Source organism: Sus scrofa, chromosome 1 (genome assembly GCF_054392235.1).
Source record: "Sus scrofa isolate SSC_HxYL_T2T_F1_AM1 chromosome 1, Sscrofa_HxYL_maternal_Yorkshire_Landrace_v2.0, whole genome shotgun sequence".
NCBI lineage: Eukaryota > Metazoa > Chordata > Mammalia > Artiodactyla > Suidae > Sus > Sus scrofa.
Genome location: NC_139383.1, coordinates 45,161,107 through 45,176,516, shown reverse-complemented (window position 1 = coordinate 45,176,516; position 15,410 = coordinate 45,161,107). Strand labels below are relative to the sequence as shown.

At 42.7% G+C, this 15,410-nt stretch overlaps 2 protein-coding genes across 2 annotated transcripts in view; both read right to left on the bottom strand.

The window, feature by feature from the left end:
- The window catches only part of PHF3 (PHD finger protein 3), a 1,103,753-nt gene that overhangs the window by 121,321 nt on the left and 967,022 nt on the right, over window positions 1-15,410 (bottom strand). The window lies entirely within an intron of this gene.
- LOC146406057 (uncharacterized) lies at window positions 103-3,261 on the bottom strand. The gene is made up of 2 exons (XM_084958534.1): window positions 3,072-3,261; window positions 103-244 (listed from the first exon to the last, which is right to left on the bottom strand). The coding sequence occupies exons 1-2, from the start codon at window positions 3,108-3,110 to the stop codon at window positions 149-151; spliced, it is 135 nt and encodes a 44-aa protein (XP_084814660.1). The 5' UTR covers window positions 3,111-3,261; the 3' UTR covers window positions 103-148.

Below are 15,410 nucleotides of genomic sequence, written 5' to 3'. Positions count from 1 at the left end.
CAATAGAAAGGAAGTGCACTGAGGTTTACCCCATCCAGGTCAGAACTCTTGTAAAAAATGCTCTGTGGATTTTAATTCAACACTTCTGTGTCCAGGTTAACCACTCTTATGGGGGCTTCTTGGTGGAGTAGCAATGAGTTTTTACAGTTCACTCATCTGCATAAAGGTCGTGCTGTGCCTGGCAGTAATCTCCACTGCCCTTCAGAAACTCCATAAATGTGTGACCAAGAACACCACAGAACTGCTGTTTAAAAGAGAGAGAGAGAAAGAGAGAAAAAAGTTGTTTTCTAATTCAAAAGGAACATGCTATGCTTTTACAGTATTTAAGTGCACAGCTATCTTTTCAAATTTGGGCCTCAGTCACTTTTTCAACTTTTACTTGAATCACAAAATACAAGGGTGATTACAGGTTAAATCAATAAGCATCACACAAGCATTTAAAGATTACTTTAATACAAAAACCGCTTGCAAGAAGAATACCCGTTTTATTTGGTGAATATTCCTTATACACATTCTTTTATTAATTATTCCTTTTAATAGCTGTTTCCTTTACATTGTTATAAACTACCATGCACAGGAGTTCCTGTCCTTGTGGCTCAGCAGTTAAGGAACCCAACTAGTATCCCTAAGAACGCAGGTTCGATCCTTGGTCTCACTCAGTGGATTAAGCATCCAACACTACTGTAAGCTGTGGTGTAGGCTGGCAGCTACAGCTCCAATTCAACCCCTAGCTTGGCACTTCCATATGCCACAAGTGCAGCCATAAAAAGACAAAAACAAACAAAAAACCAGGTGCAACTTTCTATACCGATTTTTCCAAAATATTAACACATTACAAACTTCATGAATACTCGAAAGCTGTTAGTCTTTGTGTAATTCACTTATTCCTTTAAAGACTTAACCAATATTCTCAAGAGAAAAACAAAACAAAACAAAACTGGTTTTCAAAACACTTACATACACGCCATCTCATTTGATTCTTAATTTATCATTCCCCTTTAACAGATTATCTCTCATTTGAGACTTTGGAAGTTAACCAACTTGTTATGTGAAGTATTACAAAGAAATGTATATACATAAATAATTCCCACTTATAACTATAAAAAAGCTGTTCATAATTTCAGTAAAAATTTTTTGATTGTAAAGCCCAAATTCCACTTATTCCATCTTTAACTAAAATCTAATCCAAAGAAAAGAGAGAAGGAGGTGGGGGGGAGGGGCTGAGGGCAGTGGTGTAAATTCCATTTTTTTCTCCCATGTCTCAAGAGCAAGATTACTACTACTACCAATCATGTTTTTCCTAAGGTCTTCTTAAGAAACCAAAACAGTTTTATGCCAATGTCAAATATTAAATGAATATTCACAGGGTATTTTCAGAATGAATACACAAAAAGCATTGATATTGCTGTTGCTCTTCTTCCAAGTACTTTATAAGGAGCTTGTGTGTAGTGTGGTTGGGAGTAAACAAAGGACAAACATTAAGAACAGGTTAATAACAGCACCAAGAACCAGCCACTGCCCCAAACACTTTACCTGAGACTGCAGTAACTGAAGTAATTCCAATTATATTTTCTACCTCAAATCCTAAATACTACTTCCTTGGAATAAAAAGTGTCTTCTGGCACCTTCCCAATGACGATAAATTAATTTGCAAAGCTGTTAAGGTCAAAGACTCTAATCTCAGTATTCTGACTTCCAGGTACTACTTTTTTCAAGTTAAAGGCGATCTGTAGAGAAACACACAATACTACTTCCATACTTAACTAAAATTCCTGTTACAGCTGTCTGGCCATATCCCTTCAACTAGCAATTTCTCACAAGGAAGCACAGAAAGCAATACAGAAATAATTCTTTCAGTGGACTGGATAGAGCCACCCAGTAGGGGACAGACGGGTGATGAATTTCCACAAAAGCGGAAGTGACTGTGCACACCTAACACCTTTCTGTTCTGCCCAGGACTTCCCCATTCCCAATGTCTTCGCCCCAGGAAAACCTATCCATGATAGGCAATCTAGAAATACCAAGGAATTTTTTCTTCTTCCACTTATCAGTTGTACATAATCACAATAATCTGTGTTAACTATTTTATCAGATGGTAGGTAGTTGCAATTTGTGCCTCATCTACCTATACCTTAGGCAATGCACCTGGAATATAACAAGTATAAAATGCTGATTAGTTTTCAGAATGATCTAGCTTTCTGATTTTCAACTTTTTCACTGCCACCAAACAAAATTCACATATAGAGTAACGGGAAGCACTGGCTCATAATCTAGATCTCAAGCAAATCGATAGTTCTAACTGCAGTGTAAATAACGATGAAATACATTTGGAACCGCAGAGGGTTCCACGGACAGAGATAAACCTCAGAATTCTGGCTCTGGCTGGGCCCTGCGATGCAAGCCAACAGGAGGCAACAAACACAGCACATCTGGGGTTTCAGGAAGTTCTAAGGGTGCCGGATTAAAAGGCGGCACCGGGCCCCCTTGGCTTCGCGCAGTGCGGCCCGGAAGCTTCCCCAGGCTCAGACCCAGGCCGCTTCCCTCCTGCCCCGCCCCGGAGCAGGGACGAGCCCGGACTTGCTCCCATTGTCCGGAGCCGGTGGGGCGGGGCGGGCCGCTCACCTGGTGGGGCCGCGCGGGCCCGGGTCACGGGTTCGCGCCGCGTCTTCAGTCCGGCGCCGAGGCCATTTTGTCCGAGCGCCGGCCGCAGCCGCGGGGCCCTGGGTGGCCGCACAGGCCCAATCCCGCCGGCTCCGCGAAGGAGTCCGGCCCAGCCCGCGAGCAGCCGCCTCGCCCACCCGCCCGCAGGGTCTGGGGGCGCGCCCGCTGCAGTGACGCGCAACCCGCGCCCCACCCGGGCCACGTCCCCGCTCCCGGGCCCTGCGGCAGACAAAGGGGCCTTGGGGCGCCGCCGGGTGCCGGAGCGAGGTGGTGGTCACAAAGCGGCTCCCGTGCCACCGCGCAGCCCGGCGCCCCGGGCTTGGCCCTCAGCGCTCGCCCGCCAGTACCAGCGGGACCCGGGCGGAGCCAGGCTCCGAACAAAGGCGGCGGCACGGGGTACGGGTACTCACAGGAATATGTCTACTCATTGAAGATTGTGGCTTAATCATACAGCCGGTCCCGAGGCGGCGGCGACACAGGCGGCAGCGGTAGGGCAGGGGTGGCGGTGGTCCTCGCGGGCTAGCGGCGGCTTCGCTGGAGGCAGCGAGGGCAGTGGACTCGATCCTGCAGCGAGCGGCTCCGGGGAGAGCGCGCAGCCTCGCCGGCCCGCAGCCCAATGAGCCAATACGTGCGCCGAGGCGCCCTTGCGTCACAAGCCCTCTTATTTATAGCAAGAGTGACGTGAACGCCCAGGCGGCCAATCGCAGTCGGGCCTCAATCCTAGCGCCGACGAGCGGGGGCGGAGGCCCGCCTCGCCGACGTCACAGCGCGGCGGCGGCCGCCGGTGTGAACCGGTTGATGAATGGCGACCGGCTGCAATCAGAGCGCCTACCAGGCGGGGGTGGGAAGGGTCATTGGAGGGTCTGCAGGGGAAGCCCCGTACGGGGATGAGAGGCTGCTCTACGTAACTAAACCCCTGACGAGTGCACTCTCATCTCAGGAGGAGGCCCGAAGTTGGCCTCAACTAGAATGCAGTGCACTTCGGACTGGAGCGTAGTCTCAATCCCAGGCCTACTTCTTTTGCCGTAAGTCAGATCCCAGTCATTTTGACCAGCGGTTTGCCTGGGCACCTGCGCCCTGCGATCCCCAACGTGAAATCTTCCTGTGGCTCCACCTGCCCGCGACAACACCTGTGATGTTTCGGTCCTGCCCCCGGTAGCGCGAGCGGAGAGGACTTATTTCAGCAAACATTCGTGTATAGAAAACGGAGAGTGTCTTGTGATGCAGATAAAGCCCTCTGTTCCCCAGTCTTTTTTGGTCACGCCTTCATGCTACGCACGCGGGCAACTGTAGTTGGCTCAAGCGTGGCATTTCTAAATCACAGGCATCCTTTGTACTGCTGCTCACTTGATGTGTTGTCACAGATAATAAAAGGTTAGGCAGCGTTTTAAAAATTAAGAATCTTCGATTTTGCCAGACTGATGTGATTCTTTGCCTCAAAGCTATTGCTTTCCTTTTTGTTCATTTTCAGAACTGTTCCACTGTTCGTAATTTAGACTTTTAGGAAGTAAAGCCTTATCACAGTTGTTCTGTCTTGCACCCGGGCAATTCTGTCTTTTATGATCTGAAAACTCTTTCTCTTCTGGAAGGAGTAAACAGGAGTTTTACCTGCTTTGAAGAACTAGGTTTTCTACTCAGGCCTTTTGTTTGCTGTTTTCACTGAGCATAGATTGGAGAGGGCTTTAGGGATCAAATTGTTTTCTTGGTCAGTGTACTGCAGCATCTTAGGATTTATTAAAACGTCTACTTAAGAGACTGTGCTTGTGTAGACAACTTTTTAAAAATTTTTATTGGAGCATAGTTGATTTACAATGTGTTTCAGGTGTATAGCAAAGTGATTCAGTTATACCTATATCCCTTCTTTTCCCCACATAAATTATTACAGAATATTGAGTACAGTTCCCTGTGCTATACAGCAGGTCCTTGTCAGTTATCTGTTTTATAAAGAATATTGTGTATATGTTAATCCCAAACTCCTAATTTATCCCTCCTCCAACCTTTCTTCTCTGGTAACCATAAGTTTGTTTTAAAAGTCTGTGAATCTGTTTCGGTTTTGTAAATAAGTTCATTTATATCATTTTTTTTTTAGATTCCACATATAAATGATATTATGACATTTGTGATATTCAACTTTGTTTATAAGCATATACTCTGCAAACAAAGTGCTTTCAAAAAAATAAAGAACTGGATCAGGCAGGCTTTCACAGGAACAGAAGTCATCTTCATTTTAAAGAAATTGCTTGCCTAGGACACTTCTGAATCCATCTACATCAAGGAAGATTAAAGAGCTTGAGAAATATATGATGTCCCTTCACAAACTATAAACGAGTAAAAATGTAAATATTTAAAATCCTAAAAAAAATAGGAGTATTGAAAAAATTGTCCTAGGATGAGAGAAACCTTGTTAAGAAGATAAGGGAACTCAAGTCACAAAGGAAAAGTCAGATTTCATTATGTAAAAATTTAAAACTTTGATATGGAAAAGCTTGAGCAACATATACAATAGTGTAGGTAAAAAAATAAAAAAATAAAAATAAAAAAGGAGTTCCCGTTGTGGCTCAGTGGTTAACGAATCCAACTAGGAACCATGAAGTTGAGCGTTTGATCCCTGGCCTCGCTCAGTGGGTTAAGGATCCGGCACTGCCATTGCCATGAGCTGTGGTGTAGGTTGCAGACTCAGCTTGGATCCTGTGTTCCTGTGGCTGTGGCGTAGGCCAGCGGCTACAGCTCCGATTATACCCCTAGCCTGGGAACCTCCATATGCCTCAGGAGCGGCCCTAGAAAAGACCAAAAAAAAAAAAAAGTGTAGGTAAAATCACATATTCAGTGGGCTACTCTCACTTCAAAAGTTTGTCAGCACAGTGATGCTAGTTGAAAGAGTGAAAGCTTTTCAAAAAATGAATTGATGGGACAAAATAAACATTCAACAAATGGTAAGCAGAGCCAAATCAGTATTAGCCAGTTTTCTTGTAGAACTTGTGATACAAGTTGTGAGCCTTGTGTGTTCCAGATCCTGTAATTAGCACGAGCAGTGCTGACATGAAGTATCTAGTCAGCTATTTCTCATCAAGCTCTTAAAGCTGGGCTCAAACTCATGAGTGGACTAATCAGCTTTGGTTAATGGGGAGGTCTTAGCCTCTCAGATAAAGTACCGCCTTGTTCTACTTTGAAAGGACGGTTCAAGGATGAAAGACTGGAAGAAGCTTTTGCTATTGAGAAAAAGACACACTTTATACAAGATATTAATGTGGTCTTGCTGATCAACTCGATAAATTCTGTCATGGGCCTGCTACCCTGGCAGCTGCCATGTTTATATGTGTCCTGTGGTCTTGTAGTTCACTGCTGTGCTGAGTGTGTCTGCTCTATTGAGCACCATAGTTTTAAGCTACTGATTTTTAGGGAACAGGAGTACATCGGTCCCATCATTGGTTAGGGGGCTCCTGTGTTCAGAGGACTCACTAACTTCTATAGATTTGCACTTGGCGCCTCATCACTTGAACCTGTTAAGGCAGAGCATTTCCACACTGAGCCAACAGGCTTGCAAATGGTGGTTCAGACATCCAGGAATAAGAAAACATCTCTGAAAGGCAATGTTCCAGAAAGAAGCCCAAAGATGGCAGACTTTTCCAGCTAACCATAATGCCCAGGTAGCAGTTACTTTTCCCAGCATATCATGTGTCCTTGAGCTCTTCATGGTAGGCAGGACTTTTCATCAGCATATTCAAAATGCCAAAGCCAAGAGTTGGGAGATAAAGGAGTCTCTCATTATGAGGAAAATCCTTATGGAAGATAAAACACTGTAGAAGACCACAAATCAGCAAAAACTAATGAAGAAATCTTTACAGGATGGCAGATCTCTCAGTAAACACTGAATGATTACACTTACACCAAACATAAAAGGAATGGAAAATTTTACCCCTTTCTTTCTCAGATTTATTAGGGCTATAAATGGTAGATTGAGGCTATGAGGAAATCTGATTAAGATTTCTTTCTTTTTTTTTTTTTTTTACTAAATCAAGAATATTACTATTGCAATGATAGGTCAAATGTGACAATAAATAATAAGCCAGAAAAGAATACTAGATTGCAAAGTATAATGATGTACAAAACACACCTAATGGAGGAAAATACCCTGGTAGGTGTCTGAATACTAGAGGAGAGGGTGATCTAAAGTATATCCCCACAATTAAATATCCTAAAAATTCAGGGTTACAACGATGGCTCCTATCAAACTTGTAATAGTTTATTTTCCTTTTGCTATTACAGAACAGTCTATTTTATATCTAAAAGGAATGTTCTTGTATAATTTGTTTTAAAAAAAGTGAAAAAATACTTAATTTCTGTGAACATAATCTTCAGTGCATCAACATTGTTTAAAACAAGCATATTGGAGTTCCCATGGTGGCGCAGCAGAAACAAGCCCAGCTAGAAACCATGAGGTTGAGGGTTTCCATCCCTGACCTTGCTCAGTGGGTTAAGGATCTGGTGTTGCTGTGGCTCTGGTGTAGGCCGGCAGCAACAGCTCTGATTAGACCCCTAGCCTGGGAACCTCTGTATGCTGGAGTGTGGCCCTCAAAAGACAAAAGACAAAAAAAATGGAATTTCCTGGACCAGGAATTGAATCCCAGCTACAGCTGCAACCTGAGCCACAGGAGTGCTGAATCTTTTAGAGTGTTGGGCTGGGGATAGGACCTACACCTTTGCAGCAACCCAAGCGTCTGTGGTAGGATTCTTAACCCACTGTGACAAGGTGGGAACTCCACGTCCCTTTACTTCTCACGTCTAATATTAATCAACTTGAGTATAAATTCCAGAATTGCTCAGGTAAGTCTTCAAATCAGATGAAACTGTGTTTTCACATTTGAAACCTTGCCACTTAAAATAGTGAGTATTTACTTCTGTGGAGGTTCAGCATATATATTAAGATATGACAGACAGCTTAGTCAAAAGAACATTTCTAGGAGTTCCCGTCATGGCGCAGTGGTTAATGAATCCGACTAGGAACCATGAGGTTGCGAGTTCAATCCCTGGCCTTGCTCAGTGGGTTGAGGATCTGGTGCTGTCAGGAGCTGTGGTGTAGGTCGCAGATGTGGCTCGGATCCTGCATTGTTGTTGGCCAGCGGCCACAGCTGCTATTAGACCCCTAGTCTGGGAACCTCCATATGCCGCGGGAGCAGCCCTAGAAAAGGCAAAAAGACAAAAAAAAAGAAAAAAAAAGAAGAACATTTCTATTTGCATACTGGAAGAAACTGTTTCCTTGGGACACTGAATAAAGTGTTATAATATGAACCTATAATAATTCAAAGCATTCTTATAGCATGCCATTATTATGACTGGTGCAGGGGAATCTAGTTTGAGAAAATTCTTATTTTTAGTGAACCTGGAAACATTTATTTTGCTATTCCAAAGTCCAAATAAAAATCATTTGGGAATTGGAAATCAAGAGGCCTATAGTCTCCATGTAATTGTTTAGAATGTGCTGAATTATGCCACAGTCTGAAATGAGGCAAAAACAGCTGAGGAAGGGAGAATTTAATCTGGCCAGAGAAAGGGAATGGAATATAAATAAATTTTAAAGGTTTGTTATGCATGCTATGGCAAAGCTGTCACTTGACAGGTTTAATTTACAGAGTTGGCATTTAGACTGCAGATAATCCAGGCAGACACTGACCCAAGCAGCATTGCTAGGGTAAGCCTTACATAAGGAGGAATGTTCTTGAGCAGTTTCTAGCAAACTTAATAACATTTATTTAATAGAAAAGCTATAGTAGTCATGCCTTTACTCTATCACGATATGTTTTTCAACTGGACATGTTCAACAAACATACAAGGGCTATCTATCTCAGTGCATTTTTCCTCTCTCTCTGTCTCTCTTTTTTTTTTTTTTTTTTTTTCTTTTTGGCTGTGCCTGTGGGCATGTGGAGGTTCCTGGGCCAGGGATCAAACCCATGCCCCAGAGGTGACCTGAGCCACAGCAGTGACAACACTGGATCCTTAACCTGCTGAGCCACCAAGGAACTCCTATCTTAGTGTATTTTTATAGCTCATTTCATCACCAAAAGATGCTGAATAAGAGAAAAGGAGTATAGAAGCATTTCAAAATTTCTTCTACTTAAGATAATTGTCATATGTGTTTCTGTCATCCTCTGACACATTAATGCACACAGTAGATGCTCAACCAATATTTGTTTGGATATGATCAAGTTAGTTTCCCTCCTGACATCCTTTTGGGCATTCCATTCCCAGTCTTCCTAAATTTGCTTTGCAGGCTCCTCTTAATTTCTCAATCCCTTTGAGGATATTGTTCTCAGGGATTTTATCTTAGGGCTTCCTGGCCCTGATCTGGTTACTCCCTGGGTTTTCACCCCCCACCCCCAACAGCTCTGAATATCCTGGCTCCCTCCTGAACACTTGTTAAATGCCTAGCCAAACCAGGCATTCAGCTGTTTTATGATGAACAACATAAACATTGTTTCTACCTCCAATGGAATTTATATACAAAGGAGGAAAGAATATAACAAGTAACTAAGCAAACAATATAATTTTAAGTTGTAATATATGCTGTGAAGGGGAGTTCCCATGGCAGCTAAGTGGAAATGAATCTGACTAGCATTCATGAGAGCACAGGTGTAATCCCTGGTCTTGCTTAGTGGGTTAAGGATCTGGCATTGCTGTGAGCTGTGCTGTAGGTCACAGACTCGACTCTGATCCTGTGTTGCTGTGGCTGTAGTGTAGGAATATGGCTACAGCTCCAATTTGACCCCTAGCCTGGGAACTTCCACATGCAGTGAGTGGGCAGTCTCCCAGGAGACCCAGGAGGAGGAGGAAGAGGAGGAGGAGGAGGAGGAGGAGGGAGGAGAGGCTCTTGATGGAGGAAATGACAGCACAAACACCCAGGGTGGGAAGGGTTTGACTGGGCTCAGGAAGCTAAAGACTTGAGGATCTGCAGCAAAATAAGAAAAGGGAAGAAAAGTGGGGGTCTGCATCCTTCAGGGACTTTGTAAGCCGTGGTATTTGCATTTTATCTTAAGGACAAATGAGCAACAGCTGCTGAACGGGAAATAAAATAGTTTAAGAAAATCATTTTTCTCATCGTGGAAAATAACATACTGTCTTTTCTATCAAAGGAAATCTTGGTTACTCCATTTTGCTCTGGTTTCCACTGAAGCACCTTCCTGCAACCCTGTCCTCTTTCCCTCCTCTCCCAGTAACAATGTTTCAAATTAGCCAACCAAGAAGAATGTGTACCCTGACCTGACAAATGGGAAGGGGACAGGTGGTACATCACCTGTGTTCGGGATAAATAGGGAGGGTCTTCTCTTCTTTGCGTGCGCTTTTTGAGTACCCGCACCCTTCAGCAGAAGTAAAGAGCCTTGTTGAGATCGCCCCGTGTTCATGTGTCTCATTTTCCGACACAGACGATTTGAGCCATCTCCCCAACACTATTCTGTGGGGAATGGATTGGAGGGAAACCTACAATAGAATTGGGAGGAGGTTAAGACTTGAGGTGTCCTGTCCTACTAAATGGTGGATAGTGACAATGTAGACAATGATGAGAACAGTAGAAATGAGTAGATCAGAGATGCAGAAATAGAATTGAGAAGACTTGAATCACAACATGCCATTCAGCTTTCATAAATTGTTGACAGTGTCCAAGCAAAGATATAAGGCCATTATTAAAGCCTAATATATGCTATGGTGCTGAATTTTATAGGCACACAGGCATAAAGTTCCATAACTCACATAATCATTTTCATTAGCAATATATTTGTAGGAAATAAACCAGAAGCATAAAATAAACAAACGTCCTCAAATTATACTTGGTGAAAGGCACTATTTTTTTTAAACAGCTATTTATTTATTTATTTATTTATTTATTTATTTATGTCTTTGCCATTTCTTGAGCCGCTCTCGCGGCATATGGAAGTTCCCAGGCTAGGGGTCCAATCGGAAATAAAGCATAAAATAAACAAAGGTCCTCAAATTATACTTGGTGAAAGGCACTATTTTTTTTTAACAGTTATTTATGTATTTATTTATTTATTTATTTATGTCTTTTTGCCATTTCTTGGGCCGCTCTCATGGCATATGGAAGTTCCCAGGCTAGGGGTCCAATTGGAGCTGTGGCCACCGGCCTACTACAGAGCCACAGCAATGTGGGATCCGAGCCACGTCTGCAGCCTACACCACTGCTCACGGCAATGCCAGATCGTTAACCCACTGAGTGAGGCCAGGGATCGAACCCGCAACCTCATGGTTCCTAGTCAGATTCATTAACCACTGTGCCACAACAGGAACTCTAAAAGGCACTATTTTTGAGAATTTAGGAATATAGAGGAGTGGGAATGGAACTGAGCAGGATCCTATGAGGCTCCTGGACACAGATACACATAATATCTCTGAGCTTTTCTGCAGAACTAAAACCCCCAACAAATGGAAGATGTTAACTACTTGATAAAGCATTCTTCATTTCAGAGAGAAGGTCACAGTTTGATAACCTTGAACCATAGAAGCTCATTAGGAGACCCTCCTCAGCCAGATTAAAGGAATACGGGCCCTGCATACACCCTGATCCTTATCAGCAATCCTGCCCTTGGATGAGTGCTGTAAAATTCCTCATCAAATCCTCTGGGTTGGGACACTCGGTTTATGAGCCCGGGTTTGGGCAATGAGAATGCCTAAAAATTGTATGTTAAAGTTTTCATAGAACAATCAAACTCCTGATAACTATAATAGTAAGAAAAGCTAATACTTCCATTCTTATTGTTTCCCAGTCTATGCCAAACACATTTGCATTTTTTCTTGAACTTGTTAGAAAAATCAGACTCTGAGACAGAAATTGATTAAAAAAACAATGCATAGGGAATTCCCATCGTGGCTCAGAAGAAGTGAATCTGAATAGCATCCATGAGGATTGGGGTTCAATCCCTGGCTTTGCTCGGTGGGTTAAGGATCTGGTGTTGCCAAGAGAGCTGTGGTGTAGGTCGCAGATGTGGCTAGGATCTTGCATTGCTGTGGCTTCGACATAGACTGGCAGCTACAGCTCTGATTCAACCCCTAGCCTGGGAACTTCCATATGCTTTGGGTGCAGCCCTAAGAAGACAGAAAAAAAAAAAAAAAAAAAAACCCCAAAACAAAAACCAAAAAACTGCACAGTAGGTGGGATCACTTGAGATATCTACATATGAATCATCTACATAATGGCATCTTTAATAATGACTATAACACAGAGAAATACTTTGTAATATTAAATGAAAAAAATAGGATCCAAGTTATATAATTTGTAGAATTACGGAATGATGCAAAAATACAAGTTAAAATTAGAAAAATAAACCAAAACGTCAACAGACATTTAAGGAGTTCCCTTTAGTATTCATGAGGATGCAGGATCCTGCTCAGTGGGTTAAGGATCCATTGTTGCTGCAGAAAGCTGTGGTGTAGGTTGAAGATATGGCTCAGATCTGGCATTGCTGTGTCTGTGGCATAGGCTGGTCGATGCAGCTCTGATCTGACTCCTAGCCTGGAACTTCAATAAACTGTGGGTGCAGGGGGCCCCCAAAAAAACCCTAGCATTTAAGTACTTTGTGGGTATCATTAGATGATGTGATGAATATTTTTTTTCTTTACAAATTTCTCTATTTTCTATTTTCTTTCCCAAAATGCTACTCTTATATAATGTTGGGGGTGGGGACTATCAAATAAATGCTTAAAGGGAATTAAGCCATATCCAGTATCCTTTTATTTTATTTTATTTTTTTTGGCTGTACCTGCAGCATATGAAAGTGCCCAGGCCAGGGATGGAATCCCAGCCACAGCTGCGACCTATGCTGGATCCTTAACCCGCTCCACAGCAGGAACTCCCTAGCAGTATTTTTTAATAAAAGTGAATTTCTTGAAAATGAAAATTTTAGAATACTTTAAAATACAAGCCTAATTTGGAGTTTGCTTGTGGCTCAGTAGATTAAGAATTGGGTGTTGTCACTGTAGTGGCTCAGGTCACTGCTATTTCACTCATTTAATCCCTGGTCTGGGAACTTCCACGTGCTGCTTAAAAAAAAAAAAAAAAAAAAAAAAAAATACAAGCGGCCCAAGCTGCTGAGATGACACACCAGATCTTTAACCTGCTGTACCACAAGGGAACTCTATATCCAATATTTTTAATATTTTCAGAATTTCAGGGAATATTTTCAGAAAATGAATGTCTGGAATGTTACTTCATGGAAGATATTTGAAACATTTATTTGTATGATAACTATCTGGAAGTAGAGGAAGGGGTATTTGTGTGGCATTTATAAATTTGTAGTTAGGATTTGTCCAAGAAGAGGTTCTGATAGATCTATGACCTTGTCATCTCTGCAGTAGAGACAGAGGCACTAGTTTATCTAACTTGACTCCAGCTTTCAAAACATCACAGCTATCTTGTTTCTAGTCCATGTTCCCAGAAAATTAATCCCATCATAATTTACTTTTTTTTTTTTTTCTTTTTAGGGCCACATCAGCAGCATATGGAGGTTCCCAGGCTAAAAGGTCGAATCAGAGCTACAGCTGCCGGCCTACTCCACAGCCACAGCAACATGGGATCCAAGCTGATTCTGTGACCTACACATTTTTTTTTTTTTTTTTTTTTGTTGCCTTTCCAGGGCCGCTCCTGCGGCATATGGAGATTCCCAGGCTAGGGGTCTAAATCAGAGCTACAACTGCTGGCTTATGCCACAGCCACAGCAACGGCCAGATTCGAGCCTTGTCTGTGACCTGCACCACAGCTGACAGCAATGCCGGATCCTTAACCCACTGAGCGAGGCCAAGGATCAAATCCACAACCTTATGGTTCCTAGTCAGATTTGTTTCTGCTGAACCACAACGGGAACTCCTGGGAAACTTCTTTTTTAACTCAAATTGCTTTTTACTGCCCTTTAAGCCCTTTGCTTTATATGTAGTTTTCATTGCGTAAAGTAAATTCACTGTTTTTACAGGTAATGGTGGAATGGAACTCTGTTGAAGAGTCTTAGGCACTATCGCTTCCTGAAACAACTCCATATAAGTCCCTGATGTTCACAAATGTCATCATGATCCTTTTAATTAATTTTCAGTGGCTTTAAAAATTTGTTACAGAGAAGTATTTATCTACAGAGGAGTTACAGAATATTTTTCTTCATCAGCATGTTATTTGTAAGGATGAACTGATTTCAATGAAATTAAACTAGCTACTTTCCCACTAAAGGACTTGGTGAATATCAATTATCTATGGCCCATCTCTCTAGTGGTCTTTCCAAAAGGGAGAGAGGGAACACAGGTGAGCAAAATCATCTGTCCTCCACACTGCCATAGACTCTTACTGCCTTGGATATGTCCTGTACAAAGCTCATCATCCTACTTTATATGCAGGCTTCGTGATAAACATTTTATGAGCATTCTCTGACAACCTGCTTGGCAGATGAAGAAACTCATTCTTTTTTTTTTTTTTTTTGGCTGCACCCACAGCATATGGAAATTCCTGGGCCAGGGATTGAATCTAAAATCCAGCTGCAACCTGTGCTATAGATGTGGCAATGCCAGGTCCTTTAACCCACTGCACCAGGCCAGGGATTGAATCCTCGTCTCTGCAGTAACCCAAGCCACTGCAGTCAGGTGTTTAACCCACTGCACCACAGTGGGAACTCCAGGAAACTCATTTTTTAAAAGTTTTTTTACTTTTTAAATTTTTTGTCTTATTAGGGCCACACCTGCAGCATATGGAGATTCCCAGGCTAGGGGTCAGATAGGATCTGTAGCGGCCAGCCTACTCCACATCCACAGCAACTTGGGATCCGAGCCATGTTTGCAAAGGTAAGCTCACAGCAAGGCCAGATCCTTAATCTACTGAGCAAGGCCAGGGATCAAACTTGAGTCTTCATGGATACTAGTCAGATTTGTTACCACTGAGCCACGACGGGAACTCTGGGGAAACTCATTCTTGATTTCTTTCTTGAAACTCTCTTGTTTCATCCACTCTTCTTGTGCCTCCTTCTCTCTTCCTACTCTAGAGATGTTGGTATTTTTAAGGATATTTCTTACTCCTTCTCTGCTATATTCTTTTTTTTTTTTGCTCTTTGGGGCTGCATTCATAGCATATGGAAGTTCCCAGGCTAGGGGTTGTACCGGCTTACACCACAGCCACAGCAACACAGGAACCGAGCCTGTCTGTGACCTACACCACAGCTCATGGTAACACCAGGATCCCAGACCCACTGAGCGGAGGCCGGGAATCTAACCTGCATCTTCATGGATGCTAGTCGGATTTGTTGCTGCTGAGCCACAAGGGGAACTCCTTTCTCCACTTTTTACTGTCAGTTTTCCTTCCTTCATTTATTTTTTCTCCCATCATTCCTTCATTCATGCCTTTAACAATATTTACTAAGTTGTACCAAAACAGCTTGATTCAATGACTTCTAGTATTGTCGCCATTTAATTTATTATTATTATTTTTTCTTTGTAAGGCTGCACCTGAAGCATATGGAAGTTCCCAGGCTAGGGGCTGGTCACATTGGAGCTGCAGCTGCCAGCCTATGCCACAGCCACAGCAACACCAGATTCCTTAACCCACTGAGTGAGGCCAAGGATCGAATCCTCATCCTCATGGAGATTAGTCGGGTTCTTAACCTGCTGAGCCACATCAGGAACTCCCCCATCCTGTATTTTTTTTTAATATTCATTTTCTTAAAAAAAATGCACATCTGGGAGTTCCCGTTGTGGCGCAGTGGTTAACGAAT

What these genes read in the sequence shown, in the direction of transcription:
- LOC146406057 (XM_084958534.1), bottom strand. Translation starts at nt 3,110, where the DNA reads ATGATTAAGCCACAATCTTCAATGAGTAGACATATTCCT. An exon ending in CAATGAGTAGACATATTCCT is followed by an intron (nt 245 to 3,071) that starts GTGAGTACCCGT and finishes TCTTTTAAACAG; the next exon opens with CAGTTCTGTGGTGTTCTTGG.